Consider the following 17852-nt stretch of genomic DNA (forward strand, 5'->3'; position numbering starts at 1 on the left):
GTGGGGAGCCCCTTCTGTGTTGGGGGTGCTGGTGAAGGAAAATAGAGGGTTCCCTTGGAGCCAGAGCAGGCTCACTGCTGACCCTTTCCTTCAGTCAGTGGTGCCCCAGAGCCTGGGAGGAGGGTCTGGCCACCAGAATGCTGGGCCCAGCAGAGTCGCGGGAGCTGGGCGGTGGCCTGCAGGCCTCACAGAGGCCTCCTTGGAATGAGGCTGGGGAAAGCTCCCTGCAGCAGCTCCTGCTCTGGGGTCTGTTGTGGTGGGCAGGCCCCCCTGCCCCAAGTGTGGTGACGGAGGGGTGAGGGAAAGGCCTTGGCTCAGAGGCTGGTGGGGAAGGGGCTTTAAGCCCCAGCTCCGTGGCCTTGGGCAGGGGGCCTCCCACAGGTGATTCCAGAGCACAGCTCTTCCCAGGCTGTGTTCCAGGTGCCGGGGAAGGGCTGAGGACAGGACAGTCCCCGCCCCCTGGAGCTGACCATCCAGTGGGAGGCAGATGGTAAATGTCTGCGTTGCTATTTTAAGTTGATGGTCAGGACGGACCTTGCTGAGGTTGCGAGGGAGAGCCCCGTGGGGTCTGGGGAGAGCTGCGCTGGTACTGAGAGCTGCATGTGCAAAGGCCCCGAGCCTGTCCTGCTCTGAAGCCCGGTTTCCTCGTCTGCCACATGGGGTCACCCCGGGAGCCTTGCTCCCCTGAGGCTCTGGCCCTCAAGCTAGCTTGAAACAGGTGCTCAGGGAGCGGGTACCCCTCTTTCTACAATGGCAGCCTTGATCAGCGGCATCTGCCCATTTCCACGAAGGCGGGGAAAAGGGCGGGCCCCTCTGCCTGGCAGTGTCTCTGGGTACTCCCCTGGGGTAGGGCAAGTCTGCAGCCTCCCCCCGGCCCCCACCCCTCCTACAGGGTGGGCAGCACCCTGCCCCTTGTCCAACAGTCCCCTCTCACCAGCCCTGACCTTGTGCTTCCACTAGTTGCTGTTGGCTGGAACCCAGAGCCTGGGGCCTCTGAGCGAGAGTTCCTCCCAGGATGGGTGACGCCATCGCTGAGCTTGTCCCCTGTGCCCCAGGCCAGACTCCTGCCCTGCCCTTGTCCTCTGCCTGGCCATAGTGCCCGAGGCTTTGGGGCCACACCCCCTGCCTCACCAGTGCCCAGACTTCAGGTCAGTCTGATGGGCTTTGTTTCATTCATCCTTCAAGCTCTCGCCCTGCTCCAAGTACCCCCAGCCCCTTCCCTCCATGGGGACAGGAGGAGATGCCCCCCCTTCAGGAACTTCTGCCACCCACTCCTCCATGCCCCTCACCTGCCTTCTCCCTTGGCGAGGGCGTCCTGAGCCGGCTGCCTTCTCTTCTGTGCTCAGGATCTCTGCTCAGCAGCTGCCTGGGCCACCTCACCCCAGTCCTGGGCCCCCACCCAGGCTGGCTTCATGCCCGGGCACAGGGGTGTGTATGTGACAGGCATGGGGGTGAGCGCATGCTTGGCACAGAGCAGAGGGTGGGGAGGGGTGCAGTGGGGGTAACTCAGGAGCTGAAGATTGGAAGTGCATGGTGGGGTTCCCTGCATTTAGGCCCTCAATCTGGGTGGGGTGGGGTCAGGGGGAGACTTTGCTGCTCCTTGCCTCTTACCTTTTCTTTTTCCGGGTGATTAAAACTGGTTTATATGCCCACCCCCCCAAAAAAAGCTACTTTATTGAGGTGAATTTCGCATAACATGCAATTAACCATTAAAAAATAAGGGGTTCGGCAGCATTCCGTACATTCACAGTGTTGGGCAGCCTCTGTCTCTTTCCACAGCTTTCTTGTCACCCCAGAAGGAGACAGGTCCCCAGTAGCTGACATTCGCCTCCCGCTCCCACCATGCTGTTGTGTGTCTGCTTCCGTTTACCTGTTCTGGACATTTCACAGGAACAGGTGACCCCCTTTGTGTCTGGCTTTTTTCACCTGGCATACGTGTGTGTGTGTGTGTGTGTGTGTGTGTGTGTGTATGTGTATTCTCCTACCTGGCTTTTAAACTTTAAAAATTTACCTTTCTTGAAGTAATTGCAGGGGCATAGACAGTTGCAAAATAGGTAACCCCCCACCCCCCAGCCCGCCCTCCCAGAGCCTTGCAGACCTCTCTGGGGTGGAGGTTTGGGAACAGGACATGAGAAAGGAGGACGCAACCAGCCACAGTGGCCCTGAGCTGGGGCCGCCCCCTCCCCAGCAGGCCGGGGCCCTTGCGTGCTGCCCACCGCCCCCCCCCCCCCCCCCCCGCCCCGGGCGGGCTTACCTCCTCGAGGGCGCTGCTGCTCCTTGCAGCCTGGGTGCGGCCGTGGCGGTGGCAGTGGTGGCGGCAGCTGCAGCGGCGGCCGCTGGGAGGGGTGGCCTCTGTCCCCGCCGCCCCCTCCCGCCACCCCGCTTCCTTTCCCAGCAGCCAGTTGGGGCTCCTAGGGCCCACTGTCTCCTCCCGGGTCCTGGTCTGGTGCCCGGCTTGGGGGAGAGGGTAGGATTTCAGCCCGTCCCCAGCAGCTGGCCGGCCGGGAGAGGGGCTGGTTGTATTTTAAGCTGTTGAGTGGTTCAGCAGGAACTCGGAGGCCTGCTCTCCCAGTAGATGCAGTGCAGCCCTTCTGCAGACCACACGGGTCCCGAAGACATGTGGGTGTTGCCACCGGGGACCTGGCAACTATTAATAAGCCTGCAGCCACGGGGCCGCAGGCCCTCTGCCCGCTCAGGGACCTGCTGTCATTGCCCTTTCTGGCACATTTCGCCTGTGCCCCTCCCCTCTCCTGGGAGTCCCCTGCGTGGGGCTAGTTGCTTGGGGGGCACAACCAGCCCCCTCCCCCTGGCCCTCCTGTCTGACTGTGTCATCTGTGTGGCTCCGAGGCGTTCAGTGACCTGCCCCACGTGATGGCAGGCTCCTGCTCTAGCATGGAAACAACGCCGGCCAGCAGTTCCTGGGCTCTGGCCTCTCCTGCCCTCGGTCCGTGATGAGGGACAGGTGGAGCGTGGATGGACACACAGGCCTACAGCCACCCCGGGTTGGCACGGGGAGCTGGGATCTGAACCCAGGCCCATCCCCTTTCCCTCTTTGCAGGCCCTCGGGGTCTCCTCACATCCTGAGGTTTTGGGGTCTGGTCTGTTAGGCACCACGCCAGCCCCTCAAGGCACACACCTTCCTACCCGCCCCCAGGCTGGGACTGAGAGAGAAGCCTGGGATCGGTCCTGTGTGCCGCCTGCCGAGCCCCTGCCTCTCCTACTGGCAGTAGGGGGTGTCAGAGAGGAACCCTTTCCCTGGGGCGGGGGCGGGGGGGGTCCCTGGGTGGGTGTGTGTGCCCTCAGAGAGCCTTGTTCAGGGCCCTGCCCTGGGTTCCAAGTTCTCCTTTTCTCCATGCTGCCTCCGATGAGGGCCTGCTAGGCGGGAAGGGCCTACTTGGGGTCAGACCCAGTCCTGCCTGGGTGTCTGATAAGATCCGCATCAAGCCCTGCCCTGGGGCCCTCAGACCTTTTATGACAGGCTGGGGCCGCTAGGCCTCACTCCAGCTTCCCCAAGTTAGCACCTTTCACTGCTGGCTGGCATGCCTTCTGTCTGCCTGCTTAGGGTGGGTGGGTCAGACCCCCCTCGGAGCCCTGCCCCTCCCAGCATTGCCCCCGTGCTCCCCTGCCTGGGGCTCAGAGACTGGGGGGTGCCTGGGATGTCTGCTCTGGGCTCTGGGGGCTCAGAGCCTGGACAAAGATGCTGTGCTGGGCTGGTGTGGAAGGACTGCCTGGTGGGGGCCTTGAACAAGGCCTGGGTGGGCCTGATGAGAAGCAGGCCCAGAGGGGCCCGGGAGGTGGGGGCCAGGGTCTCAGGATCGGCTGTGGGTGCTTGGTGGAAGCCTCTCCATTTCCAGACCCTTTCCACACTTAGAGCGAGGCTCTCAGCGCTGGGAACCGCGGAATCTGTCACCTTCCCTGGGAACACGAACGCACGAGGAAACTAATCCAGAGTGTCCCTTGCAGCTCAGAAGGGGAAATAAATGATCTATCTCACGGATTCTCAGAATAGCTGGGATTTCTCCAAGCCCAGGGAGCTCTGAGCGCTGTGCTGGGCCCTGGGCTGCCCGCTGACCTCCCCCTCCTCCTGGTGGACTGGCCCTTGCTCTGCACTGGGCTGGGACCCGCCTCCGTGCCCATCCTGGGCATCTCCCTGCCGTGCTGTTGGGGGTCCACATCCACTGGAAAGCCTTACAGTCGGAACCCCCCAGGCCTGGGGGGCTGCTCCCAGGTCCCCATGCCCCGGGAGGTCTGCGGCGTGGCTCCTGGGGGACTCCGGTGGGGCAGTTTTATATTTAGCTGGGTCGTGGCTGCTGGGCCACTCAGGTTACATCTGCACAGAAGCTGGCAGTGCCAGGGCAGGCACGGGCTTCCTTCCAGCACCGCGGCAGAATTTGATCGCGCCGGCCCGGCCCAGAGCACCTCGCGTGGGGAGGTCTGTGGTGGGGGCTGACGGCCGGCAGCTGGGGACTCTGGCCGCTGCGGGCAGAGCAGGGAGGCATGGACCTGAGCGTGAGCCTGGCGGCCCGGGACAGCAGCCAGGGGCTCGGCCCCGGCTTTGGCCTCAACGGCCTCCCCCGGCCTGCGCCCCCCAAAGCGACCAAGAAACCTAAAAAGGCCGTTCTCTTCTTCGAGGTGGAGATTCTGGACGCCAAGACCCGGGAGAAGCTGTGCTTCCTGGACAAGGTAGGACCGGCCGTGGCGCCAGCTTCGTGGGCCCGAGGGTGCTGGGCCTGGGACCCCTCCTTTCCTGGGCTCTTGGCCCCTGGGGAGATGGATATGCCCCTCCACCTGTGTCCTGACAGCCACCCCCCTGCCCTTCAGGGTGTGCAGGACGGGTGTGTCCCTGCGCCTGCCCCTGCCACTCGGCCCCTTGGGGCAGAGCGCCCTGTTCCCTGGGTGTGGTCCGGAGCTGGCCTCATGGTGCATGAGGAGGCCGCGCAGCTTCAGTGGACCCTGCAGGGCTCTGGGGCCTGGGAGGGAGGTGGGGTCCTGAGACCTGCCCCCTTCTGAGGCCAGTCCAGGGGAGCGGGGTGGTCCCATCCCAGGGAGGTCTGGAAAAGCCTTCACTCGGGGAGGAGCTGTGGGTGGGGTGGAGAGGAGGGGCAAAGCAGGCTTGGCTTCCGTGCTCACACCATCCCCCAGCTGGTCCAGAGGCTCCTGGCTGCCTGGTTAAAATGGCCTTCCGGTCCATGGCTGTGGTGTCGGCTGGATGGGCTGGGGGGCCTGGTCTCCAACCCTCCCCCTCCCATAGTAGTTGCCTAGGATCCCAGTCCATCCCACCTCCGCAAGAGAGTTCCTGGGCCCCTGGCCCTCCAAACTCTCTGCCACAACTGACTTGTCTCCGGCCTGTGCTTCCCCCAGGTGGAGCCCCAAGCCACCATTGCCGAGATCAAGAACCTTTTCACCAAGACTCGTAAGTCCAGGGCCCAGACACACGGCTCCCTGTGACCCCTCTGGGCAGGGGCCTCTAGGTGGGACCCCATCCTGCCTGCCTCTCCCTCAAGGGCCTGCAGAGATGCCCCTGGTGTGGCCCAAGCCTCTCGGGGCTGGCCTTGGGCCGCCGCCCCCGTGTGGCCACCCGCAGGAACGCCCTTGCAGGGCTTCCGGAAGGACAACATCCCGCTCTTCCTGAGTTTCCGGTCCGTGTCCGGGAGCCACACCGGGGCCCAGAGGAGCCCACTTGGCTGTGTGCCATGACACCCTACTCTCCCTACAGACCCACAGTGGTACCCCGCCCGCCAGTCCCTTCGCCTGGACCCCAGTGAGTACAGCTGTCTGCTGGGCTGCCCCCGGGCTCCAGGGTGGCCGTGGGCTTAGGCCCAGCCGCCCCTGAGCCCTGGCCCAACTCTCCTCAGAGGGCAAGTCCCTGAAGGATGAGGATGTCCTGCAGAAGCTGCCCGTAGGCACCACGGCCACACTCTACTTCCGGGACCTGGGGGCCCAGATCAGCTGGGTGACGGTGAGTGCCGAGCCCTCTTCCCCTGCAGTCTCGCCTCCTTGTGCCCCCTGGGTGACTTGCCACCCCTCCCCAGGTCTTCCTGACAGAGTACGCCGGGCCCCTCTTCATCTACCTGCTCTTCTACTTCCGGGTGCCCTTCATCTACGGCCACAAATACGACTTCACGTCCAGTCGGCACACGGTGGTGCAGTGAGTGGGGCCGGCTGGGAGGAGGAGTGGGGTGGGGGGCCCGCCGGACCCGCCCCCGCTGAGCTGGCTCCCCGCCCCCAGCCTCGCCTGCATCTGCCACTCATTCCACTACATCAAGCGGCTGCTGGAGACGCTCTTCGTGCACCGCTTCTCCCACGGCACCATGCCCTTGCGAAACATCTTCAAGGTGAGCCCCCAGCTGCCCAGCGGCCCCGGCCCTTCTGCCCCGCCCTCCCTGGTGCCCCTCACCTGGGTCCCGCCCTCCACGGGGCCTCCATCCCGCCCCACTCTTTCAGAACTGCACCTACTACTGGGGCTTCGCTGCGTGGATGGCCTATTACATCAACCACCCTCTCTACACACCCCCCAGTAAGTGGCCAGGGACCCTGCTCCCCCTGTGAACACCCCCCCCACCCAGGCTCTCCCCTCACGGGCCTCTCCTCTCGGCTTCCTTTTCAGCCTATGGAGCTCAGCAGGTTAAACTGGCGCTCGCCATCTTTGTGGTAAGCAGGCCAGGATGGACAGCGGGGATGGGGGGAGTCCGGGGGGGACGGGGGTGAGCTCCGAGCTGACCCGGCCTCTCTCTCAGATCTGCCAGCTCGGCAACTTCTCCATCCACATGGCTCTGCGGGACCTGCGGCCAGCTGGTGAGTGGCCCGCGCGGGCAGGGGTGGCTGCTGGAGCAGGCCAGCCCGGGGTGCTCACTGCTCCTGTCTTGTCCTCCCAGGCTCTAAGACCAGGAAGATCCCGTACCCCACCAAGAACCCCTTCACCTGGCTCTTCCTGCTGGTGTCCTGCCCCAACTACACCTATGAGGTGAGGGTCTGTGCTGGGCTTGGGGTCCCCTGGGGAGGGCTAGCTTTGGTGGGGGGCACGGTCCCTGGCTCTGTAGCTGCTTTTGCAGGTTGAACTTTAACATTTGGCGAGGGAGATTCTGGGCTTTTGGGGGCCTAGGGTGGGCGGTTGTCAGGCTGGGCAGCTTGACCATGCAGCCCCCACTTCACTCCTGGCTGCTCTAGCACTGGAGGTCAGTTGCCATCCCCTTCCTAGCAAGTGGCCCTGAGGGTGGGTGAGGCCTCAACAGAACACCCCTGTCCACCCTCACCTGGCTGTTCTGCCCACAGGTGGGGTCCTGGATCGGCTTTGCCATCATGACCCAGTGTCTCCCAGGTGAGCCCGTGGCCCCCTCCTTCCCTGGGGCGGGGGGGCCCGCCAGTCCCTGCCGCGTGCAGTCCGCTCTTCCTGACTCTCCGGTTCCACCCCACAGTGGCCCTCTTCTCCCTGGTGGGTTTCACCCAGATGACCATCTGGGCTAAAGGCAAGCACCGCAGCTACCTGAAGGAGTTCCGGGACTACCCGCCCCTGCGCATGCCCATTATCCCCTTCCTGCTCTGAACAGGCTCCCCACACCTGGGCTCAGCCAGGTCCGGCTCCCGTCCCTCCCACCCCCCACTCCTGGAGGAAGAGTGGGGACCACTGCTCTCCAGGGCCTGGAATAAAACCTGCCTGCCTGGCTGGACTCAGACTCGGCCGTGTTTCTTTGGGGGGTTTGTTCAGGGACCAGCACACCACAGGCAGGCGGAACTTGGGCCGAGGGCCTGGAGGCTTTTATTTCTTGACTGGTCCACAGGATGGTGGGTGGGTTCGCTACAGGGCCACCTCGGGGGCCACCTCGCCGGGCGCCAGGCCTTTGGCCATGTCCGCCTCCCTCTGCTCCCGTCTCTTCTTCCGCTGGAGCAGCCGCCGCTCCCGCTCAAACTCCTTCATGCGCTTCACATAGCTGCAGGCAGAGCACAAGGAGGGGTGTCAGGACACAACCGTCCTGTGGCCCGGGGGCTGATGGGCCTGGGGAGGTGGTCTCCCCAAGTAGGGAAGACCTGTGTGCCTGGGTTTAGGTCTGGGGTCTGCCCCCTACCTTGACACCACTGAGCCAAGAGCAAGGACTGGGCTCCCACCTGGAACCGGGCTGGGCCACACCTCCAGGCCCGCCCACCCAACAGCCCCTCGGTGCCTCTATCTACTAAGGGGGGGCCTGGCTAGAATCTTGGTGTGAGCTCACGGCCCTCTGCCTCCGGAGTGGTGGGCCCAGGGCCCCGCCGGGGGGGATGTGGAGTGGGCTGGGGCTCACTCGAGGTGCTCGCAGTAGTCCCAGTCGTGCCGCTCATGCTTGCAGGCCAGGAAGTTGGGGAAGCTGTCGCGCTTGCACTTGAGAAACCGGATGAGGTAGTGGGCGCAGTAGTCCCGTTGCTGGAGCACCAGCTGGGCGTCGTTCATCTCCTGCTGAGTGGCCACCATCTCTGCAGGTGGAGGGGGAACCGGGGAGGCTCAGCCAGCGTGGGAGGATCCTTCTGATTTGTACAAAAGCAACAAGCGCAGAGTCCCTCTCCTGCCATCAGCACCCACACGAGATTCTTGCCGCTCCAGCCCCAGGGTCACTTTGCAGACAGTCCTCCCAGCAGAGCAGGAACTGGGGCTGGTTTGGGGCCCTAAGAGACGGTAGGCGCACACCCCAGCCTGTGCCTGGTGTGCCGGTGATCCTGAGCTCTGCGCCCTCTGGCAGGGGGCACTCAGGACCAGCCTTCCTGCATCAAGGGAACCACTCTCCCAGCTTACACCAGCATCTTTCTTGTCCCAGAAGGTCCTCACAAGCAGCATCACAAAGTGTCTATTGCTGCTGCTGCTGCTGAGTCGCTTCAGTTGTGTCCGACTCTGTGCGACCCCAAAGATGGCAGCCCACCAGGCTCCCCCTTCCCTGGGATTTCCAGGCAAGAACACTGGAGTGGGTTGCCATTTCCTTCTCCAGTGCATAAAAGTGAAAGTGAAGTCACTCAGTTGTGTCCGACTCTTTGCGACCCCATGGACTGCAGCCTACCAGGCTCCTCTGTCTGTGGGATTTTCCAGGCAAGAGTACTGGAGGGGGCTGCCATTGCCTTCTCCACTGCTTACCTGCAATCCACTTCCACTGGCTCCTCTCCTCTCTGCTTCCCAGCTGAGTTTCTGTCTCACTCTGGCCCAGCGTCTGCAACTCACCACTGTCCACACCCCACCCCAGCAATGCCCACATGCTGGTTCTTTCCAGAGCCACTCGGGACCCCAGGGCACCGTGCTTCCTCAGCCTCTTGCTTCTTTCTTGAACATTCTTTTCCCATGGCCCTCATCTCCACCATACTCTCCCCAGGTTTCCTCCCATCTCTATGGCTGTCCATACATTTTCTGCCCAAACCTGAAGCGATGGCTTCTGGTGGTTCCTGCTAAGAGCTCTCTGCTCATTCTAATTTGTGGCTTTGGTCTCCAATCTGTAACCTAGACCCCACCTTGGGCCCTCCACCCTCAACTTGTCTGAGCCCCAGGCCTCGTGTCCCATCTGCAGCCCTGGACGGTCTCCATGTCAGTGTGCTGTCACTCATACCAGATGCTTCAGCATAATCGGCCAGCAGCCAGAATTTCTGGAGCACCCACTGGGTGCTAGGTGCTGGGGACCCACAGGGGAACATGCTATGCAAGAATGGGTCCCTGCTTTGGGAGGGACACACTGAACAAACAGGTAGAGCGAAATGTTGTAAGATGCTTGGCAGTGCTCAGTATTGCACGCGTGCAGGCATGCTCAGTTGTGTCTGATTGTGACCACAAGGACTCCTCTGTCCATGGGATTCTCCATGCAAGAATACGGGAGTCGGCTGCCATGCCCTCTTCCAGGGGTCTTCCCAGGGATTGGTAGTAACCCATTTCTCTCATGTCTCCTGCGTTGGCAGGCAGGTTCTTTACCACCAGTGCCATCTAGGTTGCCTGGACATAGGTACGCTTATGGCTGATTCACGTTATACAGCAGAAACCAACACTGTAAAGCAGTTATCCTCCAATTAAAAACAAAGCAAAAACTCCAGCCCTGGCTCACAAAAGCCCTTTGAAACCAGGGGATGAACAGAGACCCCCAGGGTGGGGTGAGAGTGAGTGGAGACAAAAGGCAGTTTGGATTGACGGCATTTACAAGGCAGGGAGTTGGGAGGGAGTTGTTGGATCTTGGAACCATGTGAAGAGGAGCCCCCAGGAAGGGCTGTGTCTGCTGCCGCTGTAATGGAGTTAAAACTAAGAATCTGACAATGGGGTTTTGCAACACAGCAGAGTGGGGGTAGGGAGGAAGCCTGACCAGAGCCCTGTCAGTGAAGTGGGGGGAGACAGCTGGATGGGGAGGCGGAGCAGGAGAATATTTTAAAAACAGCAGAAATACCAGTGTATTTGCATGCTGATGGTAAAACCAATGTCCAATGAGGAGAGACTGGTTGGGACAGTGCTTGGGTGGGTGAGAGGATGGGATGAAGGGCATCAGAGAGTTCAGCTGGAGCAAAGGTTGAGCTGAAGCTGGGGCAGATTGAGTAACGGGAGAGAAGGTGGAGTCTAGCAGGAAGCAGAGATGAAGGGAGCCCAAGAGTTTTGGCTGCATCTGGTTTCTTAAGACTTTTTGGCTGTGCCTTGAGGCATGTGGGACCTTAGTCCCCAACCAGGGACTGAACCTTCGTCCCCTGCATTAGAAGTGCAGAGTCTTAACTGCTGGCATATCAGAGCAGTCCCTGCGTCTGTTTTCTTAAGAGGATGTCAAGTGACAAGCTGAAAGGAGATGCTGGAGTCTGAGAGAGATGGCCTGACATTGTCGGCGAGGGGGGAGCAAGAGAGAGCAAAGGCCAGGGAGTGTGACAAGAAAACCAGCAGCATGAGGGGACGAGTGGGGGAGCAATCAGGAGACCAGTCAGGAGAATGAGTGTTTTTCTCCCATGATGTTCAGCTGCGCAGGGACAGGAGCCAAGGAGGAGAGCTGGCCTTATCCAGGGCTCTTGTTAAGCCAGCGAGAGGGGGCAGGGTGGGGGTGGCTCTGGGTGTCTGCAAAACACTAAGGGAAAGAAGGGTGTATGGAGCAGTGGGAAAGACTGACATGGAGTTGGGCGTACTGATGGACTACAGGTTCCGGTGGGCCTGAAGGGACTACCAGGAATCGAGACACTAGAGGATTGTACCCTTCAACGTTGCCCTAAATCCAAACCTCTCTGCACCACCCCCGTTCCCTTAGGGGTCTCCCTGTCTCCCAAGTCATCGCCCACCAGGCAGCCAACAACGTGACCTTTTGACAAAGCAAATCTGGTCGCGTGGCTCCTCAACTTAGAAGCACTAAGGGGAGAGCCCCTCTCCTTAGTCTCGGTGTGGTCAGCTCTTTTGCAATCCCCTCACGTCTCGCTTCCAGTTATAACCCCGTGGAAGCCCGCCTTGATACTCCCAGGCAACATCATGAAGACCCGCCAGGTTCCACGGTCTCCCCTACACGACAGTGAGTTCTCTTTAGTCAGTGCCTGCTGTATCCTCGGTGCCCAAACTGGCTTGGTCCAGGATTGGCGCTCAGTATGTCTGTGATATTAACTCATTAAAAAAGGTAAAGTGCAGGAGAGCTTGTGCGGCGTGAGTCCCCCCTGCCCTCCGCTTGTGTTTTCCCGGGCGTACCTAAAAAGAACAGTGACATGTACCCAGAGGTACAGTCAGCACATCTCTTCCGTGATAAACTCTCCCATGGCTCCCCACTCAATCCGGGACTAAGCCCAGGTTCGATCGCCTCACTGCTCTCTTGCCCCCTACGCTTTTTGTTCAAACAAAAAGACCCTCTGCCTGCAATGCCTCCACACTCCGGCAAGGTCACGAACGTCCTCTGAATTCCTCCGGGCCGAGGTCAGGGCTGAACCCAGACAGAGCGCACGATGCTCGAGCCCAGCAGTGGAGACTCCGAGGTTCAGGGGTTCCCGCACCCGTGCCCCGCTCCCGCCCGCCGCTCCTGCACACTGGGCCTCACCGCGTTCCTTGCGCTCGGGGAAGCCGTAGTCGGGCGGGAAAGTGGGCATCCGCAGGGGATCCGGCTCCACCGAGGCATCGCCCAGGTATCTCCGGGCCAGGTGAGCCCCCATGGCTGCTGTCACCGCAGGTTCCAGCGGTAGCCGGGGTCACCTAATTCCTACCCGGAAGCATTCCCCCTAGGCCAGCTACGGCTTCCGGGTTGCTTGCGCCGCCGCAGGGATCGTAGAGATGAATGACTCCAGAGGAGCTCAGGTAACTCTGGGGCCTCCTAGCGGCCGGGAGGGGACAGCAAGGCGCTCACCCCCCGCCTACTCTGGCTACCGCCAGAGGGAGCCTCCCTGCCTCGGAAAATATATCTGGGCTGGGGAAGGGTGGACGACAGGAACCTGGGGTCTCCTCTCACCCTCCCTGGGCTCCACTGGTCTACTGCAGCTACAGTACAAAGGAAAAATATATTTTATATCATAATTTTAAAAAGTTTTATTCCAAAACATTCAAAGTTTTCATCAGCACTTGCACAGTTGCTGATGATATAATTAGTGAATATAAAAGGTTTAAATAAAATTACTTAAATATTTTAATTTAAATAAGCAAATCAAAGTTATTTATCAATACACTATAAACTGAGTTTTTTTAAAAAATACTTTTATTTATTTGGCTGTGCCAGGTCCTAGTTGCAGCATGCGGGATCTAGTTCCCTGACCATGGAACAGACCCAGGGCCTCTGCATTGGGAACACAGAATCTTAGCCACTGGACCATCAGGGAAGTTCCTATTAAACTGAGCTTTTAAATAAATCCTACTGAATACTTTGTAAAAATGAAGCAAGTTGTGATTCTAGTATTCCTCTACTTGCCACTGTAAAGAATTGGTATTACATTTCACATCTGTTAGGTTAGCGCTTCTATAGATTTTTTGTATATATATTATATATATATATATATATACACACACACATATACATATTGCTTAATAGTTCTTGGCCAAATACTGCCTCCATGTGCAGCTGTAACAAATGCAAATTATGTGTTAATTTGTTACTATCTCTGGAATCTCAGCACAGGATTGGAACACAAAGGGAAAAATTTTCACTGGATGCTTGTCAGTGTTGGGAAATGATACTTGGCTGTGCAAGATTACATTTCATTTGACAAGGTGCTGTGGGTTGAACTATCTTCCACCCTCTGATCCTCCACCTCCCGCCAAATATATGTTGAAGTATTAACCACCGGGAAGCTGCGGATGTGATCTTACTTGAAAACAGGGTTTTGCAGATGTAATCAAGTTACGATGTGGTCATGACAGACTCCGGTGGGTCCTAATCTAATGACTGATGCCCTTCTAATAAAAGGGAAATGTTTTCAGTTGTAAGTTTATGTATTTATTTCTGGCTGTGCAGGGTCTTCCTTGCTGTGGGCTTTTTCTCTAGTTGGAGCAGTCGTGGCGCACCGACTTCTCACTGCAGTGGCTTCTCTCATTTCAGAGCACAGGCTGTAGGGGGCACGGGCTTCAGCAGTTGCAGCTCTAAGCCTCTGGAGCACAGGTTCAGTAGTTGTGGCATATGGGCTTCGTTGTTCCTCAGCATGTGGGATCTTCCTGGACCAGGGATCGAACCCACGTCTCCTGCTTGACAGGGGGATTCTTTACTACTGAGCCACCAGGGAAGCCCTAAGCGTGACATGTGGAAGCAGACCCACACGCGGAACATCATGTGATGCTGGAGGCAGAGGCTGGAGTGATGCACCGACAAGCCGATGCACACCAGGGATCCCACGCCAGGAAGGCTCTTCCCCCAGAGCCTTGGGAGTGAGCACGGCCCTGCTCACACCTTGTGTTGGACTTTCAGCCTCCAGAACTGTGCGACTATACTTTTTTCTTGTTTTAAGTCACCTGCTTTGTGGTACCTTGTTATGGCAGCCTTAGGACATGGAGACACACAATCGTTTGTCTTTTCTCTTACCTAAACTTGATTTGTTGGTTTAGTTGCTAAGTCATATCTGACTCTTGCAACCCCATGGACTGTAGCCCACCAGGCGCCTCTGGTCCTGGGATTCTCCAGGCAAGAATACTAGAGTGGGTTGCCATTTCCTTCGCCAGGGGATCTTCCTAGAACCCCACGGCTCTTGCATTGCAGGCAGATTCTCTACCAACTGAGCCATCAGGGAAACTTAACACCTAAACTTGTCTAGTGCCTAAATCCTCTTCACATTCCTAAGCAGCCTGTTTCCAGCGTTGGCAGATGTACACCCACACTCACACCCAAGAGGCCCTCCTGGGGCCTGAGTGACATTGAGACCAAGACACGTCATGTGTTTTTTTGTTTGTTTGCTTTGTTTTGTGGCCACACCGAGGCATGCAGGGTCTTAGTTCCCTGACCAGGGATCGAACCTGTGTCCCATGCAGTGGAAGCACAGAGTCTTAACTACTGGACCATCAGGGAATTCCCATAGATGTCATGTTTAGAGTTTTGGTTTTTCTATGCAGGTTCCTTTGCAAGGTCTCAGGTGACAGCAGCATCATGCATCCTTCAGTAAATTTACTTTGTGTTTGTAATATGTGTGGTTCTCTAACGCAAGCCAGATCCCTCCACTTGGGCCAAGGGGTTTCCTCTATTTGAAAGAACAAGTGTCCTGGATTGGAATGCTAGTTGTGTGGCCTGGGTGAGTTTATTTAGCCTTTTTGTAAGATGAAGTCTCAATTTTTATGTTGCAACATTAAATGTATTAATTATGTGAAGTACTTACAGCAGTTCTTGGCATGCTGTTTAGTTGCTCAGTTGTGTCCGACTCCTTTGCAATCCCGTGGACTGTAGCCCGCCAGGCTCCTCTGTCCATGGGATTTCCCAGGCAAGAATACTGGAGTAGGTTGCCTTTCCTTCTCCAGGGGATCTTCCCCTTGCAGGGATCAAACCTGCGTCTCCTGCTTTGGCAGGCAGATTCTTTACCTTTGAGCCACGAGGGAAGCCCAGTTCTTGGCAAAGCATTAGATAAGTGTTACTTATTACTACTACATCTTTCTTTTATGAACAGCTGCATCAGACCTTGAGGACACAGAGGTGAACAGGAAGATCAGAGTGGGGCTGGGTGGCGTCTGTCTCCATGCACACTCAGTCCCATGTGGGGCTTTAAATACGACCTTCAGCAGATTGATCACGGTCCCCCCAAAGGTATGTCCATACCCTAATCTTGGAAACCTGTGAATGTGATCTTATTTGGAAAACATTCCTTTGCAAATGTAATTACGGATCTTGAGATGAGATTGTCTTGGATTAATTTAATTTAATTCTTTGGCTCCAGGGACTTCCCTGGTGGTCCAGTGGCTAAGAGTCTGTGCTCCCAATGCAGGGGGCCTGGCTTCTATCTCTGGTCAAGCAACTAGATCCCACATGCCACAAGTAAGGGTTCACATGGCCTCAACTAAGACCAAGTGCAACCAGATAAATAAATAAATATGAAAAAAAATCTCAGATCACTTTTCTCTTGCTCCCCAAGCCTCAGCTGTTTCTTATAAATATTCTGAACCCCTCACCTTCAGGGAGGTGGGTTTGAGATTTGCTCCCCCTTCTTCTTGCTTGGCTGCCTTGTGAGTAAACCCTTTCTCTGCTATAAATCTTGGTGTTTCAGGCTTAGCTTCCTGTGAATCAGGCAAACAAACTTAGTACAGTAACACAAGCTAGAGAGGACAGTCTAGTGGGTGACTGAGGCTTCCTTTCCAGGGCTACCTGTGACCTGTCTCCAGAACATGGCATAGATTTGTGATTCTGTGCACTTCCTGACTCCAGGGGGCAGCCTTCACACTCTGGTCTTCGTGAATGGCATTCCTGGAGTTGTTCAGGGCACAGCCTCCACAGCTGTACCAGGCCGTCCTGTTCTGTGTGTCTCCTCTGACTCCTTTTCTCTGTGTGTCAGCTGCTCATTCAGAGGCCAGAGCAGGAAGGAGACCCAGACAGGCAAATCACGTGCCCAGCTCACTCTCCCTGTGTGACCTTGGGAAGTGACTTCCCTTTCAAAGATGCAGTTTACTCACCTGAGAAATGGATCCCTACTAAACAGCTCCTCCCCACTTCATGATTATTTTCCTTGTGAGCACTTAACACCCTCTACCCTGAGATCCATTTCTGCTTTATTGACTATGCCAAAGCCTTTGACTGTGTGGATCACAATAAACTGTGGAAAATTCTGAAAGAGATGGGAATACCAGACCACCTGATCTGCCTCTTGAGAAACTTATATGCAGGTGAGGAAGCAACAGTTATAACTGGACATGGAACAACAGACTGGTTCCAAATAGGAAAAGGAGTACCTCAAGGCTGTATATTGTCACCCTGCTTATTTAACTGCTATGCAGAGTACATCATGAGAAACACTGGGCTGGAAGAAGCACAAGCTGGAATCAAGATTGCCAGGAGAAATATCAATAACCTCAGATATGCAGCTGACACCACCCTTATGGCAGAAAGTGAAGAGGAACTAAAAAGCCTCTTGATGAAAGTGAAAGTGGAGAGTAAAAAGTTGGCTTAAAGCTCAACATTCAGAAAACGAAGATCATGGCATCTGATCCGATCGCTTCATGGGAAATGGATGAGGAAACAGTGGAAACAGTGTCAGACTTTATTTTTTTTGGGCTCCAAAATGACTGCAGATGACAGCCATGAAATTAAAAGACACTTACTCCTTGGAAGAAAAGTTATGACCAACCTAGATAGCATACTGAGAAGCAGAGACATTACTTTGCCAACAAAGGTCCATCTAGTCAAGGCTATGGTTTTTCCAGTAGTCATGTATGGATGTGAGAGTTGGACTGTGAAGAAAGCTGAGTGCCAAAGAATTGATGCTTTTGAACTGTGGTATTGGAGAAGACTCTTGAGAGTCCCTTGGACTGCAAGGAGATCCAACCAGTCCATTCTGAAGGAGATCAGCCCTGGGATTTCTTTGGAAGGAATGATGCTGAAGCTGAAACTCCAGTACTTTGGCCACCTCATGTGAAGAGTTGACTCACTGGAAAAGACTTTGATGCTGGGAGGGATTGGGGGCAGGAGGAAAAGGGGATGACAGAGGATGAGATGGCTGGATGGCATCACTGACTCGATGGATGTGAGTCTGAGTGAACTCCGGGAGTTGGTGAGGGACAGGGAGGCCTGGCGTGCTGCAATTCATGGGGTGGCAAAGAGTCAGACACGACTGAGTGACTGAACTGAACTGAACCTGAGATCCATTTGACTTATTTATCTTGTTTCCTGTTGGTTTCTTCTCTTGAATATCGGCTCTGAGGAGCAGGGAATTTTATCTGACTTGTTCACTGCTATATTCCTGGAATACAGGAATGGAACTAACACACAGTACGTGCTTAGTAAGTAGTTGTCAAAACCAACACAGGAATAAATGAACAGGGTGGTATGGAGGAGTCAGTTTGATGGCTGTGTGAAAAGTTTCCTGTCAGGCACCTAGGATGTGGCCCAAACACGCTAACTATTATTATCTATCAAAGTGTTTATTAACTGTTTCTATTTAAAACATTTTTTTTTTTTTTTGGTCTAAGCGCACTCCCCCCCTCCCCGCGTTGGAAGTGCGGAGTCTTCACCACTGGACCTCCAGGGAAGTTCCATCACTGTTATTATTTTCATTTGGCGCCACTCTCTAACTAAAAGGCCCCCCCAGAGGGGGCTCCCACGATCAGTCGTCTCACTAGAGAATGAAGAGGTCCAAGTGAGGCGGTGGGAAAGGTGGGGGGGTGGGGGGCGGTGACTCTGGACCATGCTTCCCTGCAGGCCCAGGACTCAAATCTTTCAGCCTGGTCTGTCTATACGCAGAGTTGGAGACCTGGGGGGATCATATTAGACTGACTGCGGTATTAAGGGGTGAGGGAGGGGCCG

General features: G+C 56.7%; 2 protein-coding genes across 5 annotated transcripts in view; one reads left to right on the forward strand and one right to left on the reverse strand.

Moving 5' to 3' along the window:
- TECR (trans-2,3-enoyl-CoA reductase) overlaps window positions 1-7673 on the forward strand; it is a 28031-nt gene extending 20358 nt beyond the window's left edge. For 2 of the 4 annotated variants that reach the window (XM_040240950.1, XM_040240949.1), the window contains 12 exons: window positions 4633-4683; window positions 5362-5413; window positions 5717-5761; window positions 5856-5959; window positions 6033-6148; window positions 6230-6335; window positions 6445-6517; window positions 6608-6651; window positions 6738-6795; window positions 6876-6964; window positions 7273-7318; window positions 7416-7673. In XM_040240950.1, coding sequence (XP_040096884.1) covers window positions 4633-4683; window positions 5362-5413; window positions 5717-5761; window positions 5856-5959; window positions 6033-6148; window positions 6230-6335; window positions 6445-6517; window positions 6608-6651; window positions 6738-6795; window positions 6876-6964; window positions 7273-7318; window positions 7416-7543 — 912 coding nt within the window. In that variant the 3' untranslated portion in view covers window positions 7544-7673. Of the gene's footprint in view, window positions 1-2534; window positions 4684-5361; window positions 5414-5716; window positions 5762-5855; window positions 5960-6032; window positions 6149-6229; window positions 6336-6444; window positions 6518-6607; window positions 6652-6737; window positions 6796-6875; window positions 6965-7272; window positions 7319-7415 lie in introns of those variants that run through there. The other 2 variants (XM_040240947.1, XM_040240948.1) reach the window with 2 other exon arrangements.
- A 55-nt stretch (window positions 7674-7728) lies between these two features.
- NDUFB7 (NADH:ubiquinone oxidoreductase subunit B7) lies at window positions 7729-12171 on the reverse strand. The gene is made up of 3 exons (XM_040240954.1): window positions 11979-12171; window positions 8277-8445; window positions 7729-7928 (listed from the first exon to the last, which is right to left on the reverse strand). The coding sequence occupies exons 1-3, from the start codon at window positions 12088-12090 to the stop codon at window positions 7796-7798; spliced, it is 414 nt and encodes a 137-aa protein (XP_040096888.1). The 5' UTR covers window positions 12091-12171; the 3' UTR covers window positions 7729-7795.
- Between the last annotated feature and the right edge of the window lie 5681 nt (window positions 12172-17852).

This window comes from Oryx dammah, unplaced genomic scaffold (genome assembly GCF_014754425.2).
Source record: "Oryx dammah isolate SB20612 unplaced genomic scaffold, SCBI_Odam_1.1 HiC_scaffold_5, whole genome shotgun sequence".
In the NCBI taxonomy this organism is placed as follows: Eukaryota; Metazoa; Chordata; class Mammalia; order Artiodactyla; family Bovidae; genus Oryx; species Oryx dammah.

What these genes read in the sequence shown, in the direction of transcription:
- NDUFB7 (XM_040240954.1), bottom strand. Translation starts at nt 12,090, where the DNA reads ATGGGGGCTCACCTGGCCCGGAGATACCTGGGCGATGCCTCGGTGGAG. An exon ending in CCCCGAGCGCAAGGAACGCG is followed by an intron (nt 8,446 to 11,978) that starts GTGAGGCCCAGT and finishes CTCCACCTGCAG; the next exon opens with AGATGGTGGCCACTCAGCAG. An exon ending in GACTACTGCGAGCACCTCGA is followed by an intron (nt 7,929 to 8,276) that starts GTGAGCCCCAGC and finishes CTCTGCCTGCAG; the next exon opens with CTATGTGAAGCGCATGAAGG.